The sequence below is a fragment of the Coregonus clupeaformis genome, chromosome 9, assembly GCF_020615455.1.
Source record: "Coregonus clupeaformis isolate EN_2021a chromosome 9, ASM2061545v1, whole genome shotgun sequence".
Taxonomy (NCBI): Eukaryota; Metazoa; Chordata; class Actinopteri; order Salmoniformes; family Salmonidae; genus Coregonus; species Coregonus clupeaformis.
Genome location: NC_059200.1, coordinates 53,173,925 through 53,199,614, shown reverse-complemented (window position 1 = coordinate 53,199,614; position 25,690 = coordinate 53,173,925). Strand labels below are relative to the sequence as shown.

Genomic DNA, 25,690 nt, shown 5'->3' with positions numbered 1-25,690 from the left:
TTGTTGTTGCCTTCTTGAACATGTGAACTTTCATGTGCCTTAATAACAAACTGGTATGTGATCTGTAAATATGAATACAAATGTACAATTACAAGCCTAGTTTATCCCAAAAGAAAAAATACTATAGTATACTATGGTTAAATACTATAGTATTTACTATAGTGTTTATGCGGACTTTACTGTAGTATTTACTGTAGTGTTGCGGACAAGACTTAAGTATACTGTAGTATTTACAGTTTACTAAAGCATAAATACTGTAGTAAAAATAAACGTTTGGATATACTATAGTAATTACTGTAGTGTTTTTGCACTGTATTATACTCTAGTATTTAATGTAGTGTTTAAAAAAAAAAGCTTTGACATAGCAGTGGGGGCTTCGTCTTTGAGGAAATCTACTGGACAAAATACTCCAAGAGAACATTTTCCATAACCTGTAGGTAGGTAGGTAGGTTAGGTAGGTAGGTAGGTAGGTAGGACTGAAGTCTGCATTCACTTACTGTAAGACGCTCTGGATAAGAGTGTCTGCTAAAATGACTAAAATGTCAAATGTAAATGTAAGTCTGAACGGATAGTTCAGAGCTCTTTTCTATAACCTGTAGGGAACATAATATATCCACAAATTGGGATATGGGTAGGGGAATGGGCAGGGTGTATGCAAATTAAATACTGTAGTATATACTATAGTAATTACTGTAGTGTTTTTGCAGTCTGTCGTATACTGTAGTATTTACTATAGTATTGCACAGTATCCTACACATTTCTATTGTAAGTACTACACATGATCGAGGTGTGTAGTATAGTATTCTACAGTATACTAGTTTACTACAGAATTCTATAGTAAGTACTGTAGTATTCTATAGTAAACTGTAGTATTTTTTCATGTGGGTAGCCAAGAAGAAAGCACTTAGCTATAGGGAGAAAGACAGGATTGTTCCTGGCTTGCCTTGATTGGCTGAGATAACAGATAATAATGGTGCTCATGAACTTGTTTAGCTAGCTAAACAAAGGAGACAAAAAAGACCCATTCATAAAGAGACCCGTTCACATGTGAAATATTAATGAGATGGGTGGGGCTAAGGCTTAAGAGGGCGTGAATGATGCTGAATGGGTGTACACAAAGGAGAGCTCTCCAGCATGTGTAAAAACCTCTACAAAAACTTTCTCAAAAGTGGGTAAACAAGTATATCAACTTTCATAGCAACATTACTTTCTCCAATTGCAGTGTATGATATGCCATTTTGAAGCTATGAGTCTATACTTTTATAAACTGTAAAGACCAGTTTTTGTCAAAAATTACAATAAGCCTAGGATCTTGTAACAAGTCACATATTTAGTCTCTATCATACACGTGGCGAGAAACAGGAGCCAACTAATGTCATCGCATTGAGGAAGGCAAGAAACACCATCTTCAATGACAACACACAGCAATGGTGACAACAACACATGTGATGTGTAACACAGGGAGATGGCAGTTGGAGCCTTTTGAGTCACAGTTGGATTGACAGTTGGGGAAAACATTTGCCCCGCCTTTCTCATGAAGGAACACCAATGGATAAGGACAACAGGATGGGGGTGATTAGGAGTTCTGACAGACAGCGTGCCAGAACAATGACCACACAACTTTACCTTAGAGAGGGGTGGAGTTTTAAAGAGTGGCGGAATGGCCACGCATCCCTGCAGCAAATAGAGCGGGGGAGAAAACGGACACAGGGTCAGAGGTCAGAGGGCAGAGCCTGAGGTCAGGAGAGGTCGTCAGAGGGTGACGGAGAGCTATGAGCCTTCTTCCACCACTACACTCATCCGGGAGTCAGTTGCTCCTCGACACTGATCAGGTCAGCTTTGAGGTTTTTCCCTAATGGTTAGGATTAGGGTTTGTGGAGGGTAAGCTGATCCTAGATCTGTGCCTGAAAGCGTCCATCTGTTATGCAGTGTCAGTTAGCCTAGATTAGTGTGTAAGGTTTGTAGAGACGGGGTGGCTGGGTCATGTCCTCAGCAGGGGGCAGTGGTGTTGTCCTTCCAAGTTGATGGGCAGGGTTAAAATCAAATCAAATTGTATTGGTCGCAAACACATATTTAGCAGTTGTTATTGCAGGTGTAGCGAAATGCTTGTTTTCCTAGCTCCAACAGTGCAGTAATATCTAACAATACACAACAATACACACGATCTAAAAGTAAAATAATGGAATTAAGAAATATTAGGACGAGCAATGTCGGTTGAGTAACCGAGTGGTAGCCGGCTAGTGACAGTGACTAAGTTCAGGGCAGGGTACTGGGTGGAGGCTGGCTAGTGATGGCTATTTAACAGTCTGATGGCCTTGAGATAGAAGCTGTTTTTCAGTCTCTCGGTCCCAGCTTTGATGCACCTGTACTGACCTCGCCTTCTGGATGATAGCGGGGTGAACAGGCCGTGGCTCGGGTGGCTGACGTCCTTGATGATCTTCTTGGCCTTCCTGTGACACCGGGTGCTATAGATGTCCTAGAGGGCAGGCAGTGTGCCACCAGTGATTAAATATTTTAGGTGGCAGGGACAGCCGCCCGCAGTGTGAAAAGACAGGGGGCTTTTCTGTGAGGACTGTGGGATCACGGCACGCGTGTCACCTGACTGTCTAAGGGGAGTGCTGATGGGCGAGGGAGCGGCCGCACTGTGATCCCCTGGCTCTTCGCCCAGTGCCTCAGGCCCCACGTGACTTGCTTGGGGTCCATCCTTTGTCATGCGACCCTTACGACCATCAGGGTTCTGAGTAGGTACTGGCTCAGCAACCCGAAGTTCAACCCTGTTACGACGGTACAGTGATCCATTCACTTCGACCAAGTAGGAGCGTGGTGCAACTTTCTGCACACAGGATCCGAGTCTCCAGAGGCCCGTCCGGTCCCCTGGTAGTGGCTTCATCCACACCGCTTCACCCACCACACTGATTTGTCGTAGATGAACTTGGACACCTGTCCTCTGTGACGAAGCTTCTCCAGCACGTCTGTCACCACACAGGGCTCAGGAGAATGTTGGCTACTGGCAGAGCTGCTTTTAAGCGCCGTGCCATGAGGCGCTTGGCCGGGCTGCTATTCATGCCTTCCTTGGTGTATTGCGCCACTGCAGGACCGCTTTCCAGGCATCCTTCACCTCTCGAAGAGCTTTTTTTGCAGAGGTTCTTCGTGATTTTGATTGCCGACTCTGCCTTCTCCTTAGCTTTTGGGAAGGCAGAGTCGGCAGGGTGACGTGGCGATGAGGTGACATGCTCGAATTCCAATTCTGCAGCACATTTCCGGAACTCAAAACAGGAGAATTGGGGCTGGCTATAGTGGGCAAATTGCGCCTTGCAACGTTTGATCGTTGTCTCCGGTCGGGGAGGACGTCAATCTCCCAAAAGTCTGAGTAATGATCGAGTACCAGAAGAAAATCTTTGCCACTGTGCTGGAAGAGATCTAGACTTGCTATCTGCCAGGGGCGCGTCGGTAGCTCGTGGGACATCATTGCCACTCTCTATTGCTCAATGGCATATTCATTGCAGATTGTGCATTTACTGACATAGTCTTTTATTTCACTCTGCATTCTTGGCCAATACAGTGTGTCACGTGCTTGTCTGTAACAGGCATCAGTTCCAATGTGACTTGAGTGAACGCGCGCCAACATCTCATGGTGCAGGGACCGGGGAATAACGTCTCTCTGACCCTTGAATATCACTCCATTTTGAACAGTGAGCTCCTCTTTGACTGGCCAATATTCTCTGATGGCTAGAACAGGTTCTTCCTTGCAGTTGGGCCAGCCCATCAGAATCACAGACCTCAATGCCTGGAGGTGCTCATCCCTGTCTGTGTGCTGTCTGATTTGTACAAGGCTCTGGTCAGTAACATTGGAGGTAGTCAGCCTGGTTGATGTGTTCAACATCCACTTGCTCTGTTTGTAAGCTGCACACTGCGTGTTGTTCATGTATGGAGTGTGTGTGCCTGATGTAGTAGCCCTGCTGAGTGTGTCACTCACATACATCTCCAACCCTGGTTTATACACCACCTTGAGGTTGTAGCTTTGTAGAGCCAGTAGCATGCTCTGCAGGTGTTTCGGGGCCTTCAGGAGAGGTAGGTGACGAATCCGACGAAGCGCTGCAGTGCCTTCACGTCAGATGAAGGGGGCATGTCCAAGACAGCCTTCACTTTCTCAGGATCCGCCTTCAATCTGGTGGAGGACAATATGTGCCCGAGAAAGCGGACCTCTGGGACTTTGAACTGAACCTTTTTTATGCTTAGCCTTAGCTTGACCTGTCTGCATCTGTCCTCCTCATCACTGTCCCCACAGCCCACTACGAGGATGTCATGTGCTATGGGTTCCACGCCACTGAGTCCCACCAGCAGCTCGTGCTGTTTCCGCTGATACACCTCTGGAACCACGGAGAGACCCCATATGGGAGCTTCAACTACCTCTTTCTGCCCCAGGTTGTCTAAAAGGTGGTCAGGTAGCTGCTGGGCTCGTCAAGCTTGCACTGCAGGAAGGCATCGCAGTGCCTGGTTGAGGTGTTTAGGATCAATGCATATCCGTAGCTTGTCTGGTTTATTGACGATAGCCATATTACTTACCTAGTCTGTAGGCTCGGTGACGGATGTGATGTGGCCATCTTCTGTGTATTTGTCAAGCTGAGCCATCGCAGCTGCTTTCATAGTCACTGGTACATTGCTGGGTGCACACTGGACAGGCTGGATTGCTGCGTCCAACTCAAAGTGGACTTCGCCGGGAACTGACTCGACCGGTGAGTTGAAGACACCATGGTATTTGCTTAGGAGTGTCTCTTTGCTCAGGGGCCCAGCCTGAGTTAAGGTCTGCTGGGATGGTGAAGATAATAAGCCTGAGACCCTCGCATGTGGACCCTGACAGTAATGGCTGTTGACTAGCCTCAACTATTTAAACTTAAGGATGTGTTTCTGGCCACGCACAACATACTGTCACAAACAGACCTAAAGAGGTCATCAACTGGCCTGAATACAGCTTCAGCTTGGTGCTACTCTATGTGAGTATGTCTCTGGGCGCGAGCCTCCTTTTGACTTTAAGGCTCATAACGTTACATGTGACCCTCAAATCTAGCTGGCATTGCTGTGGTTTATTATTAAATTGTTGAATAGACCTTAGCACGGGTACTTCCTGTTAAAATGTCTGCCTATAGGAAGGGAAGAGCAGAATGGAGTCGTGATCTGATTTGCCGAAGGGAGGGCTGGGGAGGACCTTGTAGCCATCCCTTTTGTATTAAGCTATGTTACATTTTATTCTTCATACTATAAAATAAAATAAAATAATGCCATGGAATTCTAAGCAAACCCTGTCTGCTAAATGAACTAGTGTAGCCCACAGCCATATGGCATTGCCAGATCAGGGCCTAACATAAGGACAACTCAGAGTATGCTATTCTGTTCTTCTGAAATAGACTACATTTTCTTCATATCATGTTTCTTTAGACCTGTCTAAAATAAATAATGTGTATATTCCTCCTCAAGCCGATACCACGATGGCTCTCAAGGAACTACACTGCACTTTGTGCAAACTGGAAACCGCATATCTTGAGTAGGGCTGTGACGGTCATTAACTTTTGTTAGCCGGTGATTGTCAAGCAAATCACTGCCGGTCTCACAGTAATTGACCATTAATTAACATAAACACGTTTAGCATCTCCTGGCTTCCACGCATAGCCTACAAGCCACTGATGCAGACCTTTGGAACATCTACATTTAAAAAAGTATAATAAATTAATTTAATGTAGCCTACACCATCACAATAAATCCAAAGTGAATTGCTTTGCCACATATTTACAGTATTACTTTAGTGCCTTGTTGCAAACAGGATGCATGTTTTGGAATATTTTTATTCTGTACAGGCTTCCTTCTTTTCACTCTGTCAATTATGTTAGTATTGTGGAGTAACTACAATGCTGTTGATCCATCCTCAGTTTTGTCCTATCACAGCCATTCAACTCTGCAACTGTTTTAAAGTCACCATTGGCCTCATGGTGAAATCCCTGAGCGGTTTCCTTACTCTCCTGCAACTGAGTTAGGAAGGAAACCTGTATCTTTATGGTGACTGTGTATATTGATACACCATCCAAAGTGTAACTTCACCATGCTCAAAGGCAATGTTCCCTCTAATTTTTCTCGGCATTGAGCAAATTTCAGGTCTGCTGAGCGCAAACTTGAACTTTGTGAAAATTCTGTACAACTTCCAGCGAGCGCGTTTACTGTGAACACTTTAAGTTACAGTTTTAACAATGGCTAAGTAGGCTACTGTGGCTATTTGATCATAATGTAGGCCTATCAGAGTGTCCTACCATCAAAAAAAGTGGAGAAAATGCATCCCATAACATTTTAACATGGAAATAGCTATTCTGTCATTCAGCCTACAGTAGCAGCCAATGTGTGGTGTTCAATATAGGCCTACATTCCATGACTTTTGAAAAAAACATGCAGGGCTTGATATTAACCTGTTTATCCACTTGTCCTTCAGACAAGGAGGAGACTGAAAATGGTGTTGTGCTGTTTGATGCAAGAAACCACTTTACAAAATTAAATGTATTATTATTCCCATACCATTATTTCAGACAATTAAATTATGCTACCCTCTGCCTATTGGCTACTTAGCTTATTCAAGCATGTCTCAAAATACAACACTGCCCCTTTAAGACATAAAATCTCCATGGGCTGAATAAGGAGGGGGTCGCAGTTCCGGCACGATCCACTAGGTGTCCTCCTCCTTTTGTAAGATGGAAAACCTTAGGCACCTTCACACTCACAGTCTGGACTAATCATGATCCTTTTGGTGTCACCTGTGTCTACCTGTTCACCTATATGTTTATGCCCTCACTTCCCTGTGTTCCCTTGCTCAGTTATCTCTGCTAGTTTCTCTATGCTCAGCAGTACTAATCAGTGTCTGATCGGAGAAGTATGTACAGGTACTCGAGAAGTGTTCTCCCTGTTTCTTTATTATTTCAGTTGTAGTTTTGGCTGTCAGCCTCCACCTTTCTGTTATCGTGTTAAGTCCGTTGTTTTGTCTCCTGGCTTCGGGACCACCAGTAAAGATCCTTGTTTCACCATCTCTGCCTACTGTCTATCCTGCGCTGCACCTGGGTCACACCTCACACCAACCCTTACAGGGCTGATACAGTATTTATTTTGCAGGAGGCTACTGCGCGCAGCTTAACGGGAACATTGCTCAAAGGGATATTTAATGTCTGCTTTTGTAATTTTTTACCTGTCTACCAATAGGTGCCCTTTTTTGCGAGGCACTTGAAAACCTCCCTGGTCTTTGTGGTTGAATCTGTGTTTGAAATTCACTGCTCGACTGAGGGACCTTACAGATAATTGTATGTGTGGGGTACAGAGATGAGGTTAAAATAAATTCAAAACTTAATTCCACTTTGACATTGAGGTATTGTGTGTAGGCCAGTGACAAAAAAGTATACATTTAATCCATTTTAAATTCAGTCTGTAACACAACAAAACGTGGAATAAGTCAAGGGGTGTGAATACTATCTGAAAATGGGTCGGACCGCTTATGTCGCTGATGCCTGGAACTGCCCATGATGTCTCTGCTCAAGCCTAGATGTCAGCATAAAGCTGAGTGACTCACTCATTTGTGGCTTTGGATCAAAATAAGTAAGTACCAACGTTCTTTCTGATTGTCTTTAATAAAGAAATGATTTGACTATGTTAATCTGCTCATGTTGTGTGTGTGTGTTTTCAAATTTTTTGTGACATTGTGGTTACAATGAAGAATGTAAAGGAAATAAATAAAATAAATCCTATTCATTTAAGTCATTTAGCAGACGCTCTTATCCAGAGCAACTTACAGTTAGTGAGTGCATACATTTTCATACTGGCCCCCCGTGGGAATCGAACCCACAACCCTGGCGTTGCAAACGCCATGCTCTACCAACTGAGCTACACGGGACTATTCATAATGAATAAGCAGATAAGTGTTGCTAGCTGTCATTTTCCCTTATTTTTTTGTAAGATATATATTTTTACAATACAAAACATACACATACAAATGACAACATCACACAAACATCAACTACATCACACCTGCTCAGTCCCACATGCTCACACCGCCCATCTCCAGCATCACTCTCCACCACATGGCCTCAAACTACACCATTTTGTTTCTCTTTGTCGCCCACACATTTTCAACATATAGATAAACCATTTCATCTTTCCATTGTGTTAACGACGGAGGATTGTTTGATTTTGTACGTTTTTTCAAGATGATTGACGAGAAAAGTATCATCCAACCTATTGGGTATCTCACTGCACCCTCAAATGCTATGTCTTGAAATATGCAGACAGATGGATTAAAAGTAAATACAGCCAACTTTCTAACTCTGCCCATAACTTTTGGACTTTATAACATTCCCAGAAGGCATGGATTATTAAAACCTAATGAAAAATGAACCTGGTAATCTAATTTCATTTATTGCGGGCCTAAGACCTAGCCTCTTATGAGTTCTGAGAGCCGATCCGTTACCCAACAAAATAACATCAATTTATTTAGCCTAATAGTAGGCTATTATTCCTATTTTCCTGCATTAATTAATTTGTCTGCATGTCTATTCAACATTTGGCTAAAAAGAAACAATGCCATGAATAAAGAACAATATATTTTTATTTTCACATTGCAATGCAGCACATTGACAACTCAAATCGCTTTGAAAGACCCTTCTAATATTAGGCAACAAATAAAGCTATTAAAACAATAACTTAAAAAACAGTCCATTCATCACTCGGATTTCTTCAAATTGCTGTTCAGGAAAAGGATATCATCCACCGTGCCTGGTCGCATGCTCGCAGCTATCTTCTCTCTGACACCACAAATCCATCTGTAGGTGACACTTTTTCCTTTGGAACCACTCAACTACCAGGTGAAGAGTAGGCTCGAGTCGAGTGTGGCCTCTGAAGCGATAGAGGAAATCAACAAGATCCACAAGTATTCTTTCACAAAAGCTGGCCTTATGTTATCTGCGGTTTTGAGCTGGGAACTGTCCATCTCCATGGTGAATAGCACCCTCTCCACGAGCACCCACTCTTTGTTTATGAAATGGGCTGTAAGGCACAAGTATCCTATTTTTCGAAAATCGTCAGTCCACATGTCAAGTGTAATTGCGCCATTTTATTTACCCAAGTTCTCTCTCAACTCCGGGACCACCCTCCAGCTGATTTTTTTACCCAATGTGTCACGGATTCTGCCGAGGCTGCTCCTCCTCCTTGCTCGGGCAGGCTTCGGCGTTCGTCGTCCCCGGAGAACTAGCTACTGCCGATCGATGTTTTCGGTGTTTGTCTTGTGTTGTCTAGTTTATACACCTGTTGCTTATTTTGTGTTGATTGTGTAACATATAAGTTCCTTGTTTTACGTTTGGCCTTTGTGTGTTATTGTCATTTTGTCTCGTTGATGTTCGACATATCTATTTCGCCTTTTTACGCACAGAGTGTGTTTCTCCTCCAGTGTTGTGGAGACTTTTGTTTGTGCGTTTTGCATTAAGTAAAGTAGTCATCCTGATTCTCTGTGTCCTGCGCCTGACTTCACTGCCGCGTACACATCACCCCTTTGACAGAATAACACACCACCATGGAGTCAGCAGGACCAGCGGGGGTAACGGAGTCTCTGGAGGATCGTGTCAGCAGCCAGGACACCATGATCCGTAGACTTGGCACCGCCATGCAGGATGTGATGGACACGCTGAGCCGATGGGAAAGAGGAGGCTTGCCCACACCTCCTCCTACAATACCACCACCATCGGCCAGACCCATCGTTCCATCTCCGGAGTCCAGTGGGATTCGGCTCTCGCTCCCGAGGGCATATGATGGCACCGCAGCCGGGTGTCAGGGTTTCCTACTTCAAGTAGAACTCTACCTGGAAACCATTCACCCGGCGCACTCGGGATACGAGAGCGTTTCCGCCCTCATCTCCTGTCTATCCGGCAAGGCATTGGAGTGGGCTAATGCCGAATGGAGGGGAATAGACGCCGCTACCATCAGCTATGCGGAGTTCTCCCGCCGCTTCAGGGCGGTTTTCGATCATCCCCCAGAGGGGAAAGCGGCGGGGGAGCGTCTGTTCCACCTCCGACAGGGGAAGAGGAGCGCGCAAGAGTTCGCCCTGGACTTCCGGACTCTGGCGGCGGATGCGGGGTGGAATGAGAGGGCCCTCATCGACCACTATCGGTGCAGCCTACGAGAGGACGTTCACCGAGAGTTGGCCTGCAGGGACACCAACCTAAGCTTCGATCAGTTGGTGGACATGTCGATCCGTCTGGATACCCTGCTGGCTACCCGCGGACGTCCGGAGTTGGGGCCGTCCATTCCATCCCCCAGCACCTCCGAGCCGAGCCCTATGGAGCTCGGGGGTGCTGGTGCTAGAGAGAGGAGGAGAGAGACCCGGAGAGAGGCCGTCCCCTGCACCAACTGTGGCCGTAGAGGACACACTGCGGCTCGGTGCTGGGGAGGGTCTCCTGGGGATCGAGGCAACAGGTCACGCACTGATGAGTCATTTCAGGTGAGTAGGCGCCCAACTCACCCAGAGCTCTCTGTTGTCCACTTGTGTATTCAAGTTGAATTTCCCCAGGTTTCATCTCATTCCCAGCATAAGGCGCTAGTCGATTCAGGCGCAGCTGGGAATTTTATTGATCGTAATTTCTGTGTTAAGTTAGGGATTCCCCTCCTACCAGTAGATGTGCCTTTCCCTATCCATGCCCTAGACAGCCGTCCTTTGGGGTCAGGTTTAATTAGTGAGGTCACGGCGCCACTAAAGATGAAGACGCAGGGGGGTCATGAGGAAATCATAGTTGTATCTGATCGACTCTCCTGCGTTTCCCGTGGTGCTCGGGCTTCCTTGGTTAATCTCTCATGACCCCACCATTTCGTGGCAACAGAGGGCTCTCAGGGAGTGGTCTGATCAGTGTGTAGGGGCGACCACGGTGGAAAGTTCGAACCAAATGCCCGCACTGCATATTCCTCCTGAGTATGATGATTTGGCACTCGTGTTCAGTAAGAAGAGGGCGACACAATTACCACCTCATAGACAGGGGGATTGTGCGATAGACCTCCAGGCAGGTGCTGCACTTCCGCGTAGTCATGTGTATCCTCCGTCTCAAGAGGAGACGGCGGCTATGGAGACATACATCGCCGAGTCTCTGGGACAGGGATACATACGGCCCTCCACTTCTCCTGCGTCCTCGAGTTTCTTTTTTGTGAAGAAGAAGGATGGAGGTTTGCGCCCGTGTATTGATTACCGTAGTCTCAATCAGATCACTGTTAAATACAGTTATCCTCTCCCTCTGATTGCGAGTATGACGGAGTCATTACACGGAGCGCGCTTCTTCACAAAATTGGATCTCAGGAGCGCCTACAACCTGGTGGGCATTAGGGAGGGAGATGAATGGAAAACAGCATTTAGTACCACCTCGGGTCACTATGAGTATCTCGTCATGCCATACGGGTTAATGAATGCTCCTTCAGTCTTCCAATCATTTGTGGACGAGATTTTCCGGGATTTGCATGGGCAGGGTGTAGTGGTGTATATTGACGACATTCTAGTATACTCTGCTACACGAGCCGAGCATGTGGCCCTGGTGCGTCGAGTGTTGGGTAGGCTGTTGGAGCATGACTTGTATGTGAAGGCGGAGAAATGCCTGTTTTTCCAGGAGTCCATCTCCTTCCTGGGCCATCGGTTGTCCGCGTCAGGGGTGGAGATGGAGATTGACCGCGTTTCAGCCGTGCGTAATTGGCAGACTCCAACCACGGTTAAGGAGGTGCAGCGGTTTTTGGGTGTTGCCAATTACTACCGGAGGTTTATCCGGGGTTTTGGACAGGTAGCAGCTCCCATCACCTCCCTGCTAAAGGGGGGCCCGGTGCGTTTGCAGTGGTCGGCTGAGGCGGACAGGGCGTTTAGACAACTGAAGGACCTGTTCACCTCGGCTCCGGTGCTGGCACATCCGGACCCCTCTTTGGCGTTCCAAGTGGAGGTGGACGCGTCAGAGGTGGGGATTGGTGCTGTACTGTCTCAACGCTCGGGCACGCCTCCTAAACTCTGTCCCTGTGCTTTTTACTCTAAGAAGCTCAGCCACGGGGGACCAATATGGAAATGTATGCACTCATACTGTAAATCGCTCTGGATAAGAGCGTCTGCTAAATGACTAAAATGTAAAAATGTTAAGTCCTCTAATGTTTTACATTTCTAACTCAATAACACAGACCTGATTTGTCCTAATGGAAAATGCATCAACCCCTACAAATATGTCAATTTATTATAATCCACATAATAATTCAAATGAAATTAGCTGTGTGCGAGAGAGAGACTGCGTATGCTAAAGACGATCTGAAAGTATGTGTCTTTAACCCTGTTTTATAGTATAACTTATTTTGAACGAAAGCCACGAATGAGTGAGTCACTCAGCCCTATCCTGAAAAATATAGCTGTCTGCGGTTCTGAAACATAATCTTCAGTGCGGCATAGAATTGGCAGCTTTCCCTATATGTTGCTATGTGAATAATAGCGAAGTTAACCAGCATTTTGGTGTTGAGAACAATGCGGCGGAGGTAGCAGTGGAGTGAGGAGACGAGGAAACAGCCCTTGCCTTAACTGTCTAAGAAAACTGAGTAGAGAGGAAACCCCAACTTAATTAGGTCTATAATCAATAGCCTAACTGTTAAAGGTGCCTGGCTTTATAAAACTTAGACATGTCCTTGTTTTCGAAAGAAAAGCAATTTTTTTGTCCAATAAAATAACATCAAATTGATCAGAAATACAGTGTAGACATTGCTAATGTTGTAAATGTCTATTGTAGCTGGAAACGGCTGATTTTTTAATGTAATATCTACATAGGCGTACAGAGGCCCATTATCAGCAACCATCAGTCCTGTGTTCCAATGGCACGTTGTGTTTGCTAATCCAAGTTTATCATTTTAAAAGGCTAATTGATCATTAGAAAACCTTTTTGCAATTATGTTAGCACAGCTGAAAAGTGTTGTGCTGATTAAAGAAGCAATAAAACTGGCCCTCTTGAGACTAGTTGAGTATCTGGAGCATCAGCAATTGTGGATTCGATTACAGGCTAAAAATGGTCAGAAACAAATAACTTTCTTCTGAAACTCATCAGTCTATTCTTGTTCTGAGAAATGAAGGCTATTCCATGCGAGAAATTGCCAAGAAACTGAAGATCTCGTACAACACTGTGTACTACTCCCTTCACAGAACAGTGCAAACGGGCTCTAACCAGAATAGAAAGAGGAGTGGGAGGCCCCGGTGCACAACTGAGCAAGAGGACAAATACATTAGAGTGTCTAGTTCGAGAAACAGGTGCCTCACAGGTCCTCAACTGGCAGCTTCATTAAATAGTACCCGCAAAACACCAGTCTCAACGTCAACAGTGAAGAGGCGACTCCGGGATGCTGACCTTCTAGGTAAAGTTGCAAAGAAAAAGCAGTATATCAGACTGGCCAATAAAAATAAAAGATTAAGATGGGCAGTCTGAGATATGGCTTTTTCTTTGCAACTCTGCCTAGAAGGTCAGCATCCCGGAGTCGCCTCTTCACTCTCGCTTCTATACCTTCCTTATCAAGAGAACATCCCTAGTCATCCCTACTGCCTCTGATCTTGCGGACTCACTAAACACATGCTTTGTTTGTAAATTATGTCTGAGTGTTGGCCCTGGCTAACTGTAAATTACAAAAAACTAGAACATTTGGCCGTCTGCTTTGCTTAATATAAGGAATGTGAAATGATTTATACTTATACTTTTGATACTTAAGTATATTTTAGCAATTACATTTACTTAAATATATTGAAAACCAAATACTTTTAGACTTTTACTCAAGTAGTATTTTACTGGGTGACTTTCACTTTCACTTTAGTCATTTTCTATTAAGGTACCTTTACTTTTACTCAAGTATGATAATTGGACACTTTTTCCACCACTGGTGTGTCAAACATGTGCTGTTAGATAAAACAAAAAAATCTGACCGATTTCTGGTTAGGGTTAAGGTTAGGGTTTAGCGTAGGGATGTCCCAAGTATTCCAGATAGTACTAACCCTAGTTAGCGGGCTAGATGGGGGTGGCAAAATGGGAATATGGACAAGTCCCTGACAAGTGACAACCCATACATCAAAACGTAGCTACGAAGAGCTACTTTGTAACCTGCTACGTTCTTTTTTGTGTCTCTGAAAACATTTTAATGACAGAGCTTGGGGAATACCCTTCACAAAGAGTAAATATAACACACCAGATTTCGAGGGCTTCAATAAAGGGCTTCAATAAAGTTGAACGTTATTAGCACGGCACTTGCTTTACATTTGGGCATAGCATCCATTGTTTTTCACGACACCCAACACCCTACCATGACAATTCAAGTAACATTATAAACTGGGTGGTTCGAGTCCTGAATGCTGATTGGCTGACAGCCGTGGTATACCAGACCGTAAACCATGGGTATGATAAAACATGTATTTTTACTGTTCTAATTAAGTTGGTAACCAGTTTATAACAGCAATAAGGCATCTCAGGGGTTTGTGGTATATGGCCAATATACCACGGCACTCCCCATAGAAGCAGTAACAGCTAGTTCACTCTCATCTCCGACTGGTGTAGTTGCATTGGGTGATAGTGTCCAGTCTTGCTGTAGCGCGCCAAGGCAAGATAAGCTTATAGCCATGTAAAGAGCGCCCACTCCAGGACAAATAATGAAATGCAAAAAAAAGTCACATTCTTTTTTCCGAGCATTTTCTCCGCATCTTTGATCGATTCTTTACGATGGATTAAACACAGATACAACTACAGTACATCCGTAAAAGGCTAATATCAGCTGACAACATCGGCCAATATCGGCTCCATGTAAGATGTTATAGGGTGTGTCACAGAATTGTGTATTGTGTTATTATTGTGTATCTCACAGAAGAGATATTATTGGTGGGTGACTGATAACTTGGCAGTTTGGGAGCTGTACTACTCACATGAGCAGGTTGCTAGGTGCAGACATGGACCTCTCCGCTCTACTCCTGGGACACTCATAGGGGTTACTGAAGGATCTCTTCCGCAGCATGGCCTTCACCAGGATCTGAAACACACACAGGTCTTAGAATCAAATGCTTCACACACAGACATGCACACGCCACACACAGACCCATGACCACACAAACACATGTTTCTACATCCATGAAGGCAGGCAGACACAAAAGCATGCGTACACACACACACACACACACAGGCACACACACCCACACAATAAAAAAACACACACACATAAACACACTTCAGACTCCTTACCACAGTGGACAGGCTGGGGACAAACTTGACAGAGTTCTGCACCTCCTCTTCAGTGACCTCCACCACGCTGCAGTGGTCCTCCTCTAGAGGCAGAGGGTCACAACCATCCTGGGTGACCCACGGGTCCAACTGAGAGAGACACACACAACCAGAATGTCACAATGCTATGGTATGTGCTTGGGCAATCCTGGACAAATCCTACCATGAGAGATATGCCCATGCAGAAGAATCTAAAGTTACTGTAAGATCCTTGTCAAATCATTACTGGAGAGGCGGACGATAAGGCAACCTGAGGCTTGCTGAAATGATTGAACAGGACAAAAACACATAGAGAAAAGCAAAAAGACACAGCACTCACAAGGCCTAGCTGAGCGAGAGAGGGGGAATAATTATCGACATAATCTATTGGGCCGACTCTAGAAATGCCTGATGCTGTAAACAGTCTTCTAAAGGCTACGGCTGTCTATCGTCAGGACTGACGTCAGGAGAGACAGAGAGATAGAGATAGTTAGAGAGACAGAGAGAGAGAGAGAGTGAGAAACAGACAAGACAGAGACACACACACAAACAGACAGAGAGAGAGAGAGCGAGGGGAGATGGAGGTAAGCACACAGTGTGTCACTGTGTCAGGGGATGACACCAGGAGGTCAGTTCTGGATAGTTCGGGCTTCCTCTGTGTGTGTCAGGGGCTTTGAGTAAATTGAAAGCATTTCATGGAAAGCTAATCAAAGATAGCAGCTAAGCCATTCTATTTTGAATTTAAAACATTCCATGGCTTTCTTTTTCTTTCTTCCTTCCTTTCCTTCCCTTGCCCTATTCTGTTCCAGTGCAGGCGGCCACCCCCCAGTCTCCCAGAGTTGTGCATGAAGCAGTACCAGGACTTCTGGTACACATGAATGTCCACATTCATGTCTATGCTCCAGTACAACATCCAGTCCTTTTATGAGTTCAAGCCTTCTAATACAGGGAGCTGATGCAGAGGGCTGACTTTGAGAGAGAGGCCCGCATGCACCCAGTGGAACTGAAAATAAAGGCCTGGTCTGACTCGGAGGACACTGAAGAAGAAGAGGAAGAGGTAGTGGCGCCTCCACAGAAGAGGCAACATGGGAACTCTGACGAGCAGTGGCACTTTTCTGATGAGGAGATGGAGAAACTGGAGGCCATACCCACACCCCCACACAGCCCCTGATCCGCTGACTACAGATCAGATTATAAATTAGAACTCCCTCTCCGTCAGAGAGACTGGCAGGGAGAGAGGATTCAGCCTTCACCGTTAGTTTTGGGACTTCCCTTCCTTGAACGTTTTGTGTGTGTGTGTCAGCTGTTGATCTGTTGATCTGGCAATCTACTTGGAGAACACGTTCAATCATGCTCATGACACATTCAGCATTGCCTGTTAATTTTGAAACTACCTTACGCAGGTAACCTCCTACAGTACCATTGGTCTAACTCAGGGGGATGATGGTGGAGCACTTGACTGGTTTCTCCTCCCCTCACCTTGATCTCAGGTATGGTGATCCTGGTGTCAGGGTTCTTGTCCAACATTCTCAGGATCAGAGTCTTCAACTCCTCAGTGATCTCTGGCCTACAGGAACACACACACAGACACAGAGGTCAAATACACAGAGATCAGAGGTCAGGGCTGGTATAGCATGGGTATAACATGCCAGGTATAACATAACAGCCAACAGAGCTATCCAATTCCTTTCACATGCCACCAGATTGATTAATCATCTTAACTTTGGGATGGTGGGGTGGGGTGGATGGGGGGTGGGGGGGGGTTGAGGGGGTGTGTTTAGACATAGTTCTGTTAACAGCAGTTATTGATCACAGTAATAGTCACAAGAGAGACAGAACATCTGAGATATAAGACAATGAACAGAGGTAGCAATCCTCCAACAGTATCCGTCTTAAATAATAACAGTGGTGGTAGCTAAGCTAACCCAGGCAGTGTTGTTATAAGGTGTTTGCATTGAGATGAGCCCGTTATGTATTGTGATGTTGTTGTGTTAGGAGGACTGTGGAGCAGCATGCTATCTTCCCACACAGAACGGCTAAGAGTCCACACCAGACACAGACACATGCACACACACGCACACACACACAAACACACACACAAACACACACACACACACACACACACACACACACACACACACACACACACACACACACACACACACACACACACACACACACACACACACACACAGACTATTTCATTAGGCTGGGGATGACAAGATTACATGTCCTACACAGACAGGGATACTATTTCATTAGGCTGGGGATGACAAGATTACATGTCTTCCCACACATACTTCAGCTGACACTTTCTCTGTTTCGCTGTGTTTCTCTCTCTGTCTCCCTCTCCCGTCTCTATGTTTTTCTCTCACTCTCCTTCTTTCTTTCTCTCCTATACCAGACACAGAGAATTAGAATTGCCTCCAGGCTACTTTTTGTCTGGCATTGGGTGTTTTTTCAGAGAGTGAAGGAGATAAGAGGATAGAGTGAACGAGAGAGAAGGAGAGAAGAGGAGAGAGGAGACTGGGAGTGAGTGTCTGAAGGCAACCACTACTGACACTCCGGTTTGGCTTCAGAGGGGCTGTTTTTCATGACATTCAGTTGACAATCACTAGGAACATCCCCATACTTTTGAAGGGTGTGTGTGCGTGTGTGAGAGTGACTCCTAGGCATGGGCTTTGCCTCTGAGCAACAGCTAAGTTGGCAGCATCGGTTTCAACTCTGGGGTGTCACGGTGGCTGGAACATCAAGTCTGTCTCATTTAATAAAGAGGAGGAAGGGGCGATGGAGAAAAAGAGAGAGAGACTTACGACTCTGGGAACTCCACACATTTAGTCCTGATCTTATTGTGTAGAACCAGGATGTATTCATCGATGAACGGACACTGCAAGTAGAGAAGCGAAAAGAGGAGAGGAGAGGACAGACGAGTAAAGAGGAGAAGAGAGGTAAAAAAGTGAGCGTTATAAATTTGAGTTATAATTACAATTTTAAGAACATCTTGGGGCAAAACAAGTCTGTATCCCTAGTGACGGCTGCTTAGGTAAGAGCATAAATATGATGTGCACCAGACTGCACACAGTGATCATTAAAATGCTAAATGTTCCACTGTTCCATTAGACGTCTGTGAGAAGCTATAGAGAGGGGCCAGCTGTGCTAGCAGTCATGTCTATCTATACATAGGAGAAACCCCTCTTCCACTTCTTCTCCCGTAGAACGTCACTGAACAAACAAGTTGTTGGCAGGCTGAGAAGTAGTGATAAGAAGAGAAAATGGTCACAGAAATGAGCTGGCTGGCTTACCTTCCCAAACACAAAGCAGTAGAGAGTCACCCCCATGGCCCATACATCCAATGCCTGAAAAACAATAGCAGTCAAACGGTAAGAGGAGCTGTACCAGTGAACACATATAGAGAAACACAGACTCAGAATAAGATTACACAGACAGACATACAGACTGACTGACTGACAGACAGACACAAAAAGACACAGACAGGTAGATACAGACAGATAGACAAGCACACACGAACGCACACACCCACACAGACCGCTCATACCATTTTCCAAGTCCATTATCAACCCAACCTGCAAAGTGTATCTCTAGGGACCTTTGCAGGGCAATCAAATAGGAAGCAGAAGCAGAGAGCCAATCGAGCCTCAGCCTGCAGCCATCCATCAGTCTCATTCCTGCCCTGTTCTCTCTCTCCCTCCCTCTCCCTCTCCCTCTCCCCCTCTCTCTGTCCTCGATCTAACAGCTTGGTCCCAATGTGCAGCACACTGACTGACCAGGACACTCTCTCTCTGCCTGCCTGGCTTGCTTACTGGCTGGCCGGCTGGCACTATGATTGATAAACCCAGCCCTCCGACCCCAGCCACTCTATCACACAGCCACAGATGGACCACTATAGCACTGCACTGCACTGCCAATCTCTTCTATGCAGATACAGACAGGCTACTACAATTTCAGAGCGACTGAGAGAGTGGCTTTTGTTTTGTGTGCTTTTAAACATCTTCCATTGAAATCAAATAATTTTGATTGTGTTTTGCGGCTGTGTATAGAATTAGCAGACGTCAATAATACAGTGTTTGCTCTGGAACGAGGCTCGGGGACTGCTAGACAAATCAGAACAGGAGTGCCACTTGTACAGCACATGTTCCTTGAAGACAGACAGAAGGAAGGCTAGCGGCCTTGAGCACTTGTCTCCTACTCAATTCATACTCTGCTGACAGTTTTGCCTGTCGTGCAATTCTCTGTTCAAAGGCAGGGCCTTCCCATCCGTGACCAATCCCATCAAATCAAACTGCCATTTGGGGATTACCCAGAAAAAAGGCCTGACAATGAATGAGTTCTCTTAAAAAGCGGGTGGGCTGATTAAATAGAAGCACACAGAGATGAGCAGTCAGTCAGAGCAGCACAAATATGCTGATGTGTGTTGTGCTGCCTAGTAGTGGACTCTCCTCTGCTCCCCTCCCCTCCTTTTCTCTCCTCTCCTCCTTTCCTCTCCTCTCATCTCGCTGCCTGATGCTTGTTGCTAAAGCATGCAGGGAGGGACATGGAAAGAGAGAGATAGAGAGAGAGTGAAGGAGGGAGAGGTAGGTTTCCTCCTGGCATGGGTGGCCCCACAAACACTCTCCTCCCCTCTCCTCTCCTCCCCTCCCCTCTCCTCTCCTCCCCTCCCCTCACCCACCCCTCCCCTCACCCACCCCTCTCCTCTCTGCTCTGCTTTGACTGGCGGGCGGCTCATTTTAATTTCATGATTTTTATTAGTCTTCCTCCCGTTCTGCCTCCTGTTCCTCCGCTTGTTCCACGGCTCGGCTGGCTACAGGCTAACATCTACAGCAACCGATGCTGCCAACCCTTGAACATCCACAGCTCTATATAAACAGCCTGGGAAATATACATTTCCCATGTTAGAAAAAATATTGTACTGCAACGAGAAAGCACACACACACACACACCCTACCACACACGAACACTGACCCACCCCCCGCCCATCTCCCACACACACACACACTCTTTGACCCTACCTTGCCACTGAAGCTCTGGTGGATGTCTGACAGGGTCTCTGGGGCCATGAAGGCAGGAGTCCCAGCCGTAGAGGAGAGCAGGGCATCGTTGCCCTCAAACTGGTTACTGACCCCAAAGTCAGCAATCTTCACATGGCCGTCGTCCCCCAGCAGCACGTTAGCAGGCTTGATGTCCCGGTGGACTATCTTCTGGTAGTGCACTGAGGAGAACGGAGAGAGAGAACGAGAAATTGGCATTTTACAGGGTATTCCAGCAAAATAGCACCTTGTAGAACTTCAAATGGACCTGCACCTGACCATTATGATTTGACAAAGATCCAGCATTTTCCGTGGTCAGAAAAAAATGCAGGGCTCGAGTTATTCTGCTGGGATTATTTAAAATACTCTTTGAAGAGGTAGGGTTTCAGATGTTTTCGGAAGATGGACAGGGACTCTGCTGTCCTAGCTTCAGGGTGAAGCTGGTTCCATCATTGGGGTGCCAGGACAGAGAAGAGCTTTGACTGGGCTGAGCGGGAGCTGCCCTCCCATAGGGGTGGGAGGGCCAAGAGACCAGAGGTGGCAGAACAGAGTACTCGGGTTGAGGTGTAGGGTTTGAGCATAGCCTGAAGGTAGGGAGTGGCAGTTCCTCTTGCTGCTCCGTAGGCAAATACCATGGTCTTGTAGTGGATGCGAGCTTCGACTGGAAGCCAGTGGAGTGTGCAGGGAAGCGGGGTGACATGGGAGAACTTGGGAAGGTTGACCACCAGGTGGGCTGCAGCGTTCTGGATAAGTTGCAGGAGTTTGATGGCACAAGCGGGGAGCCCAACTAACAGAGAGTTGCATTAGTCCAGACGGGAGATGACAAGTGCCTGGATTAGGACCTAGACCGCTTCCTGTGTAAGGCAGGGTCGTACTCTACGCATGTTGTAGAGCATGAACCTGCAGGAGTGAATCACTGCTTTGATATTTGCAGAGAACAACAGGGTGTTGTCCAGGATCATGCCAAGGTTATTATTTGCACTCTGGGAGGGGGACACCAGGGTGTCAGAATGGGGAAAGAGAGTAGTAGTTGAGTGCCATCCGCATAGCAACGATAGGAGAGACCATGTGAGGATATGACGGAGCTGAGTGACTTGAAGAAGAGAGGGCCTACAACCGAGCCCTGGGGGACACCAGTAGTGAGAGCACGTGGTGCAGACACAGATCCTCTCCACACAACCTAGTAGGACTGGCCTGCCAGGTAAGATGCAATCCAAGAGTGTGCAGAGCCTGAAACGCCCAGCCCTGAAAGAGTGGAGAGGAGGATCTGATGGTTCACGGTGATGAAGGCAAAGGATAGATCTAGGAGGATGAGAACAGAAGAGAGAGTCAGCTTTGGTAGTGCGGAGAGCCTCCGTGACACAGAGGAGAGAAGTCTCGGTTGAGTGACCCCCTTCTTGAAGCCTGACTGGTTACGGTCAAGAAGATTGTTCTGAAAGAGATAGCGAGAGAGTTGGTCAGAGACATCATGCTCAAGTGTTTTGGAAAGAAAAGAAAGACGGGATACCAGTCTGCTGTTTTTGACGACAGAGGGGTCGAGTGTTGGTTTCTTGAGGAGGGGAGTGACTCTGGCCATTTTGAAGTGAGAGGGGACTAGCCAAGTCAGTTAAGAACAAATTCTTATTTACAATCACGGCCTACACCGGCCAAACCGGTGATGAAGGAAGTGAGAAGGTCTCCAGAGATGGTCTGGAGAAGGGAGGAGGGGATGGGGTCGAGCGGGCAGGTTGTCGGGCGGCCGGACCTCACTAGTTGCAGGATTTCATCTGGAAAAAGAAAAAGGTAAGGAAGGGAGGGCAGGAGGGGAAGGCCGAGCCGGCCGGGAAGAAAGTGCAAGTCATTGGATGCAGAAAGGGAGCAGAGTAGGGTCGAAGAGGCAGAATCAGGAGACAGGAGGGAGAAGCTCCTCTACTTCTACGACTACGCAGATATGAAGACATCTTACTCATTATACAATGAGTATAATTGTAATTATAATTAATCCTCTGTAGCTCAATTGTTAGAGCATGGCGCTTGTAACGCCAGGGTAGTGGGTTCGATCCCCGGGACCACCCATACGTAAAAATGAGCTCAGAGTGAGAGCCTCTGCTGGTACTTACAATGATGTATATATGTACAGTGGGGAGAACAAGTATTTGATACACTGCCGATTTTGCAGGTTTTCCTACTTACAAAGCATGTAGAGGTCTGTCTGGATTTTTATCATAGGTACACTTCAACTGTGAGAGACGGAATCTAAAACAAAAATCCAGAAAATCACATTGTATGATTTTTAAGTAATTAATTTGCATTTTATTGCATGACATAAGTATTTGATCACCTACCAACCAGTAAGAATTCCGGCTCTCACAGACCTGTTAGTTTTTCTTTAAGAAGCCCTCCTGTTCTCCACTCATTACCTGTATTAACTGCACCTGTTTGAACTCGTTACCTGTATAAAAGACACCTGTCCACACACTCAATCAAACAGACTCCAACCTCTCCACAATGGCCAAGACCAGAGACCTGTGTAAGGACATCAGGGATAAAATTGTAGACCTGCACAAGGCTGGGATGGGCTACAGGACAATAGGCAAGCAGCTTGGTGAGAAGGCAACAACTGTTGGCGCAATTATTAGAAAATGGAAGAAGTTCAAGATGACGGTCAATCACCCTCTGGGGCTCCATGCAAGATCTCACCTCGTGGGGCATCAATGATCATGAGGAAGGTGAGGGATCAGCCCAGAACTACACGGCAGGACCTGGTTAATGACCTGAAGAGAGCTGGGACCACAGTCTCAAAGAAAACCGTTAGTAACACACTACGCCGTCATGGATTAAAATCCTGCAGCGCACGCAAGGTCCCCCTGCTCATGCCAGCGCATGTCCAGGCCTGTCTGAAGTTTGCCAATGACCATCTGGATGATCCTGTCACGGGTGCTGAAGTTGGGTGTGGTGCAGGAATCAAGCGCAGGACGCAGAAACTAAGTCCAAAAGACTTTTGTGAAAAATTCACGTAGTACACAAGCCCAACAAGCCCGGAGGCGAAATAAAGGCGCACACAGGCGTCAAACAAAAGGCGCACTAACATGTGCGAAAAACCTCTCCAAACAACGGAGGGAAACACGTAGCACAGAACACCAAACAGAAGCGTAATCACACACAACACCTGACACACACAACGAGAACTAAATAGGACACTAATGAAGACTAACTAGAAACAGGTGTACAACATCAAGACCAAACCAAACGAACATGAAACATACAACGGTGGCAGCTAGTACTCCGGGGACGACGACCGCCGAAACCTGCCCGAGCAAGGAGGAGGAGCAGCCTCGGCCGAAACCGTGACAGTACCCCCCTTGACGCGCGGCTCCAGCCGTGCGCCGACCCGGCCTCGGGGACGACCAGGAGGAAGCGGAGCAGGGGCGCGTGGGATGGCCCGGTGGAACTCCGACAGGAGAGACGGGTCTAGGATGTCCCCTCCGCGGCACCCAGCACCGCTCCTCCGGGCGTGCCCCTCCCACTCCACGAGATACTGGAGACCCCCATCCGGCGTCTTGAGTCCAAGATGGACCGAACGGTGTGCGCGGGGCCCCCTCGATGTCCAGTGGGGCGGAGGAGTCTCTCCTATCTCACCTTCCTGGAGTGGACCAGCTACCACCCGGCCTGAGAAGAGACACATGGAACGAGGGGTTAATATTCTTATATCCAATAGGCAGATGTAACCTATAACACACCTCGTTCAGTCTTCTCAGGACTTTAAAAGGCCCCACAAACCGCCGACCCAGCTTCCCGGCAGGGCAGGCGGAGGGGCAGGTTTCTGGTTGAGAGCCAGACTCGATCTCCGGGTGCGTACACCGGCCCCTCACTGCGGTGGAGATCGGCGCTGCGCCTTGTGTCGACGGATGGCCCGCTGCAGGTGGACGTGTGCAGCGTTCCACGTCTCCTCCGAGCGCCTCATCCAATCATCCACCGCAGGGGCCTCGATCTGGCTCTGCTGCCAAGGTGCCAGAACCGGCTGGTAACCTAACACACATTGGAAGGGGGTTAGGTTGGTAGAGGAGTGGCGGAGAGAGTTCTGGGCCATCTCGGCCCAGGGAATATACCGAGCCCACTCCTCGGCCGGTCCTGGCAATACGACCTCAGAAACCTACCCACATCCTGGTTGACTCGTTCTACCTGCCCATTGCTCTCGGGTGGTACCCCGAGGTAAGGCTCACCGAGACCCCCCAAACGCTCCATGAACGCTCTCCAGACTCGGGAGGTAAACTGGGGGCCTCGATCAGACACTATATCCTCGGGTACCCCGTAATGCCGGAAGACGTGGGTAAATAGTGCCTTTGCGGTCTGTAGGGCAGTAGGAAGACCCGACATAGGGAGAAGACGACAGGCCTTAGACAACCGGTCCACAACGACCAGGATGGTGGTATTCCCCTGCGAGAGGGGAAGGTCTGTCACAAAATCCACTGAGAGGTGGGACCATGGTCGTTGTGGAACGGGCAGGGGTTGTAACTTACCCCTGAGCAGGTGTCTGGGCGCCTTACACTGGGCGCACACCGAGCAGGAGGAGACATAAACCCTCACATCCCTGGCTAACGTGGGCCACCAGTATTTAGTGCTAAGACAATGCACTGTCCGGCCAATACCCGGATGTCCAGAGGAGGGTGACGTGTGAGCCCAGTAAATGAGTCGATCCCGAACCTCGAGCGGGCGTACTTCCGACCCACAGGACACTGTGGAGGGCTAGGGTCGGCACGCAACGCCCGCTCGATTTCAGCATCGACCTCCCACACAACCGGTGCCACAAGACAAGACGCCGGTAGTATGGGAGTAAGCTCAACGGACCTCTCCTCCGTGTCATACCGCCGGGACAGCGCATCTGCCTTACCGTTCTGGGACCCAGGGATGTACGTGATTTTAAATAAGAACCTGGCGAGAAACATACTCCATCGATCCTGGCGAGGGTTCAGTCTCCTCGCTGCCCGGATGTACTCCAGGTTCCGATGGTCAGTCAAAATGTGGAAAGGGCCCCCTCAAGCCAATGCCTCCACACCTTAAGGGCCTGAACTACAGCTAACAGCTCCCTGTCCCCGACGTCATAATTTCGCTCCGCCGGGCTGAGCTTTTTAGAGTAAAAAGCACAGGGGCGGAGTTTAGGTGGCGTGCCGGACCGTTGAGAGAGTACGGCCCCGATACCGGCCTCCGACGCGTCCACCTCGACCTGAAAGGGTAAGGCGGGATCCGGATGCGCCAGCACCGGAGCCGACGTAAACAGGTCCTTCAGTCTCCCAAAGGCCCTGTCCGCCTCAGCTGACCACTGCAGGCGCACCGGACCCCCTTTCAGAAGGGACGTGATGGGAGCTGCCA

The 25,690-nt window shown here is 47.4% G+C and overlaps 1 protein-coding gene across 3 annotated transcripts in view; it reads right to left on the bottom strand.

Moving 5' to 3' along the window:
• Positions 1–25,690, bottom strand: part of LOC121574087 (calcium/calmodulin-dependent protein kinase kinase 1-like) — a 124,067-nt gene that overhangs the window by 2,342 nt on the left and 96,035 nt on the right. The window contains exons 10-16 of one of the 3 annotated variants that reach the window (XM_041886679.2): positions 20,324–20,523; positions 18,599–18,652; positions 18,110–18,183; positions 16,776–16,863; positions 15,279–15,407; positions 14,966–15,069; positions 1,627–1,674 (exon numbers count right to left, since the gene is read on the bottom strand). In XM_041886679.2, coding sequence (XP_041742613.1) covers positions 1,627–1,674; positions 14,966–15,069; positions 15,279–15,407; positions 16,776–16,863; positions 18,110–18,183; positions 18,599–18,652; positions 20,324–20,523 — 697 coding nt within the window. Of the gene's footprint in view, positions 1–1,626; positions 1,675–14,961; positions 15,070–15,278; positions 15,408–16,775; positions 16,864–18,109; positions 18,184–18,598; positions 18,653–20,323; positions 20,524–25,690 lie in introns of those variants that run through there. The other 2 variants (XM_041886680.2, XM_045222675.1) reach the window with 2 other exon arrangements.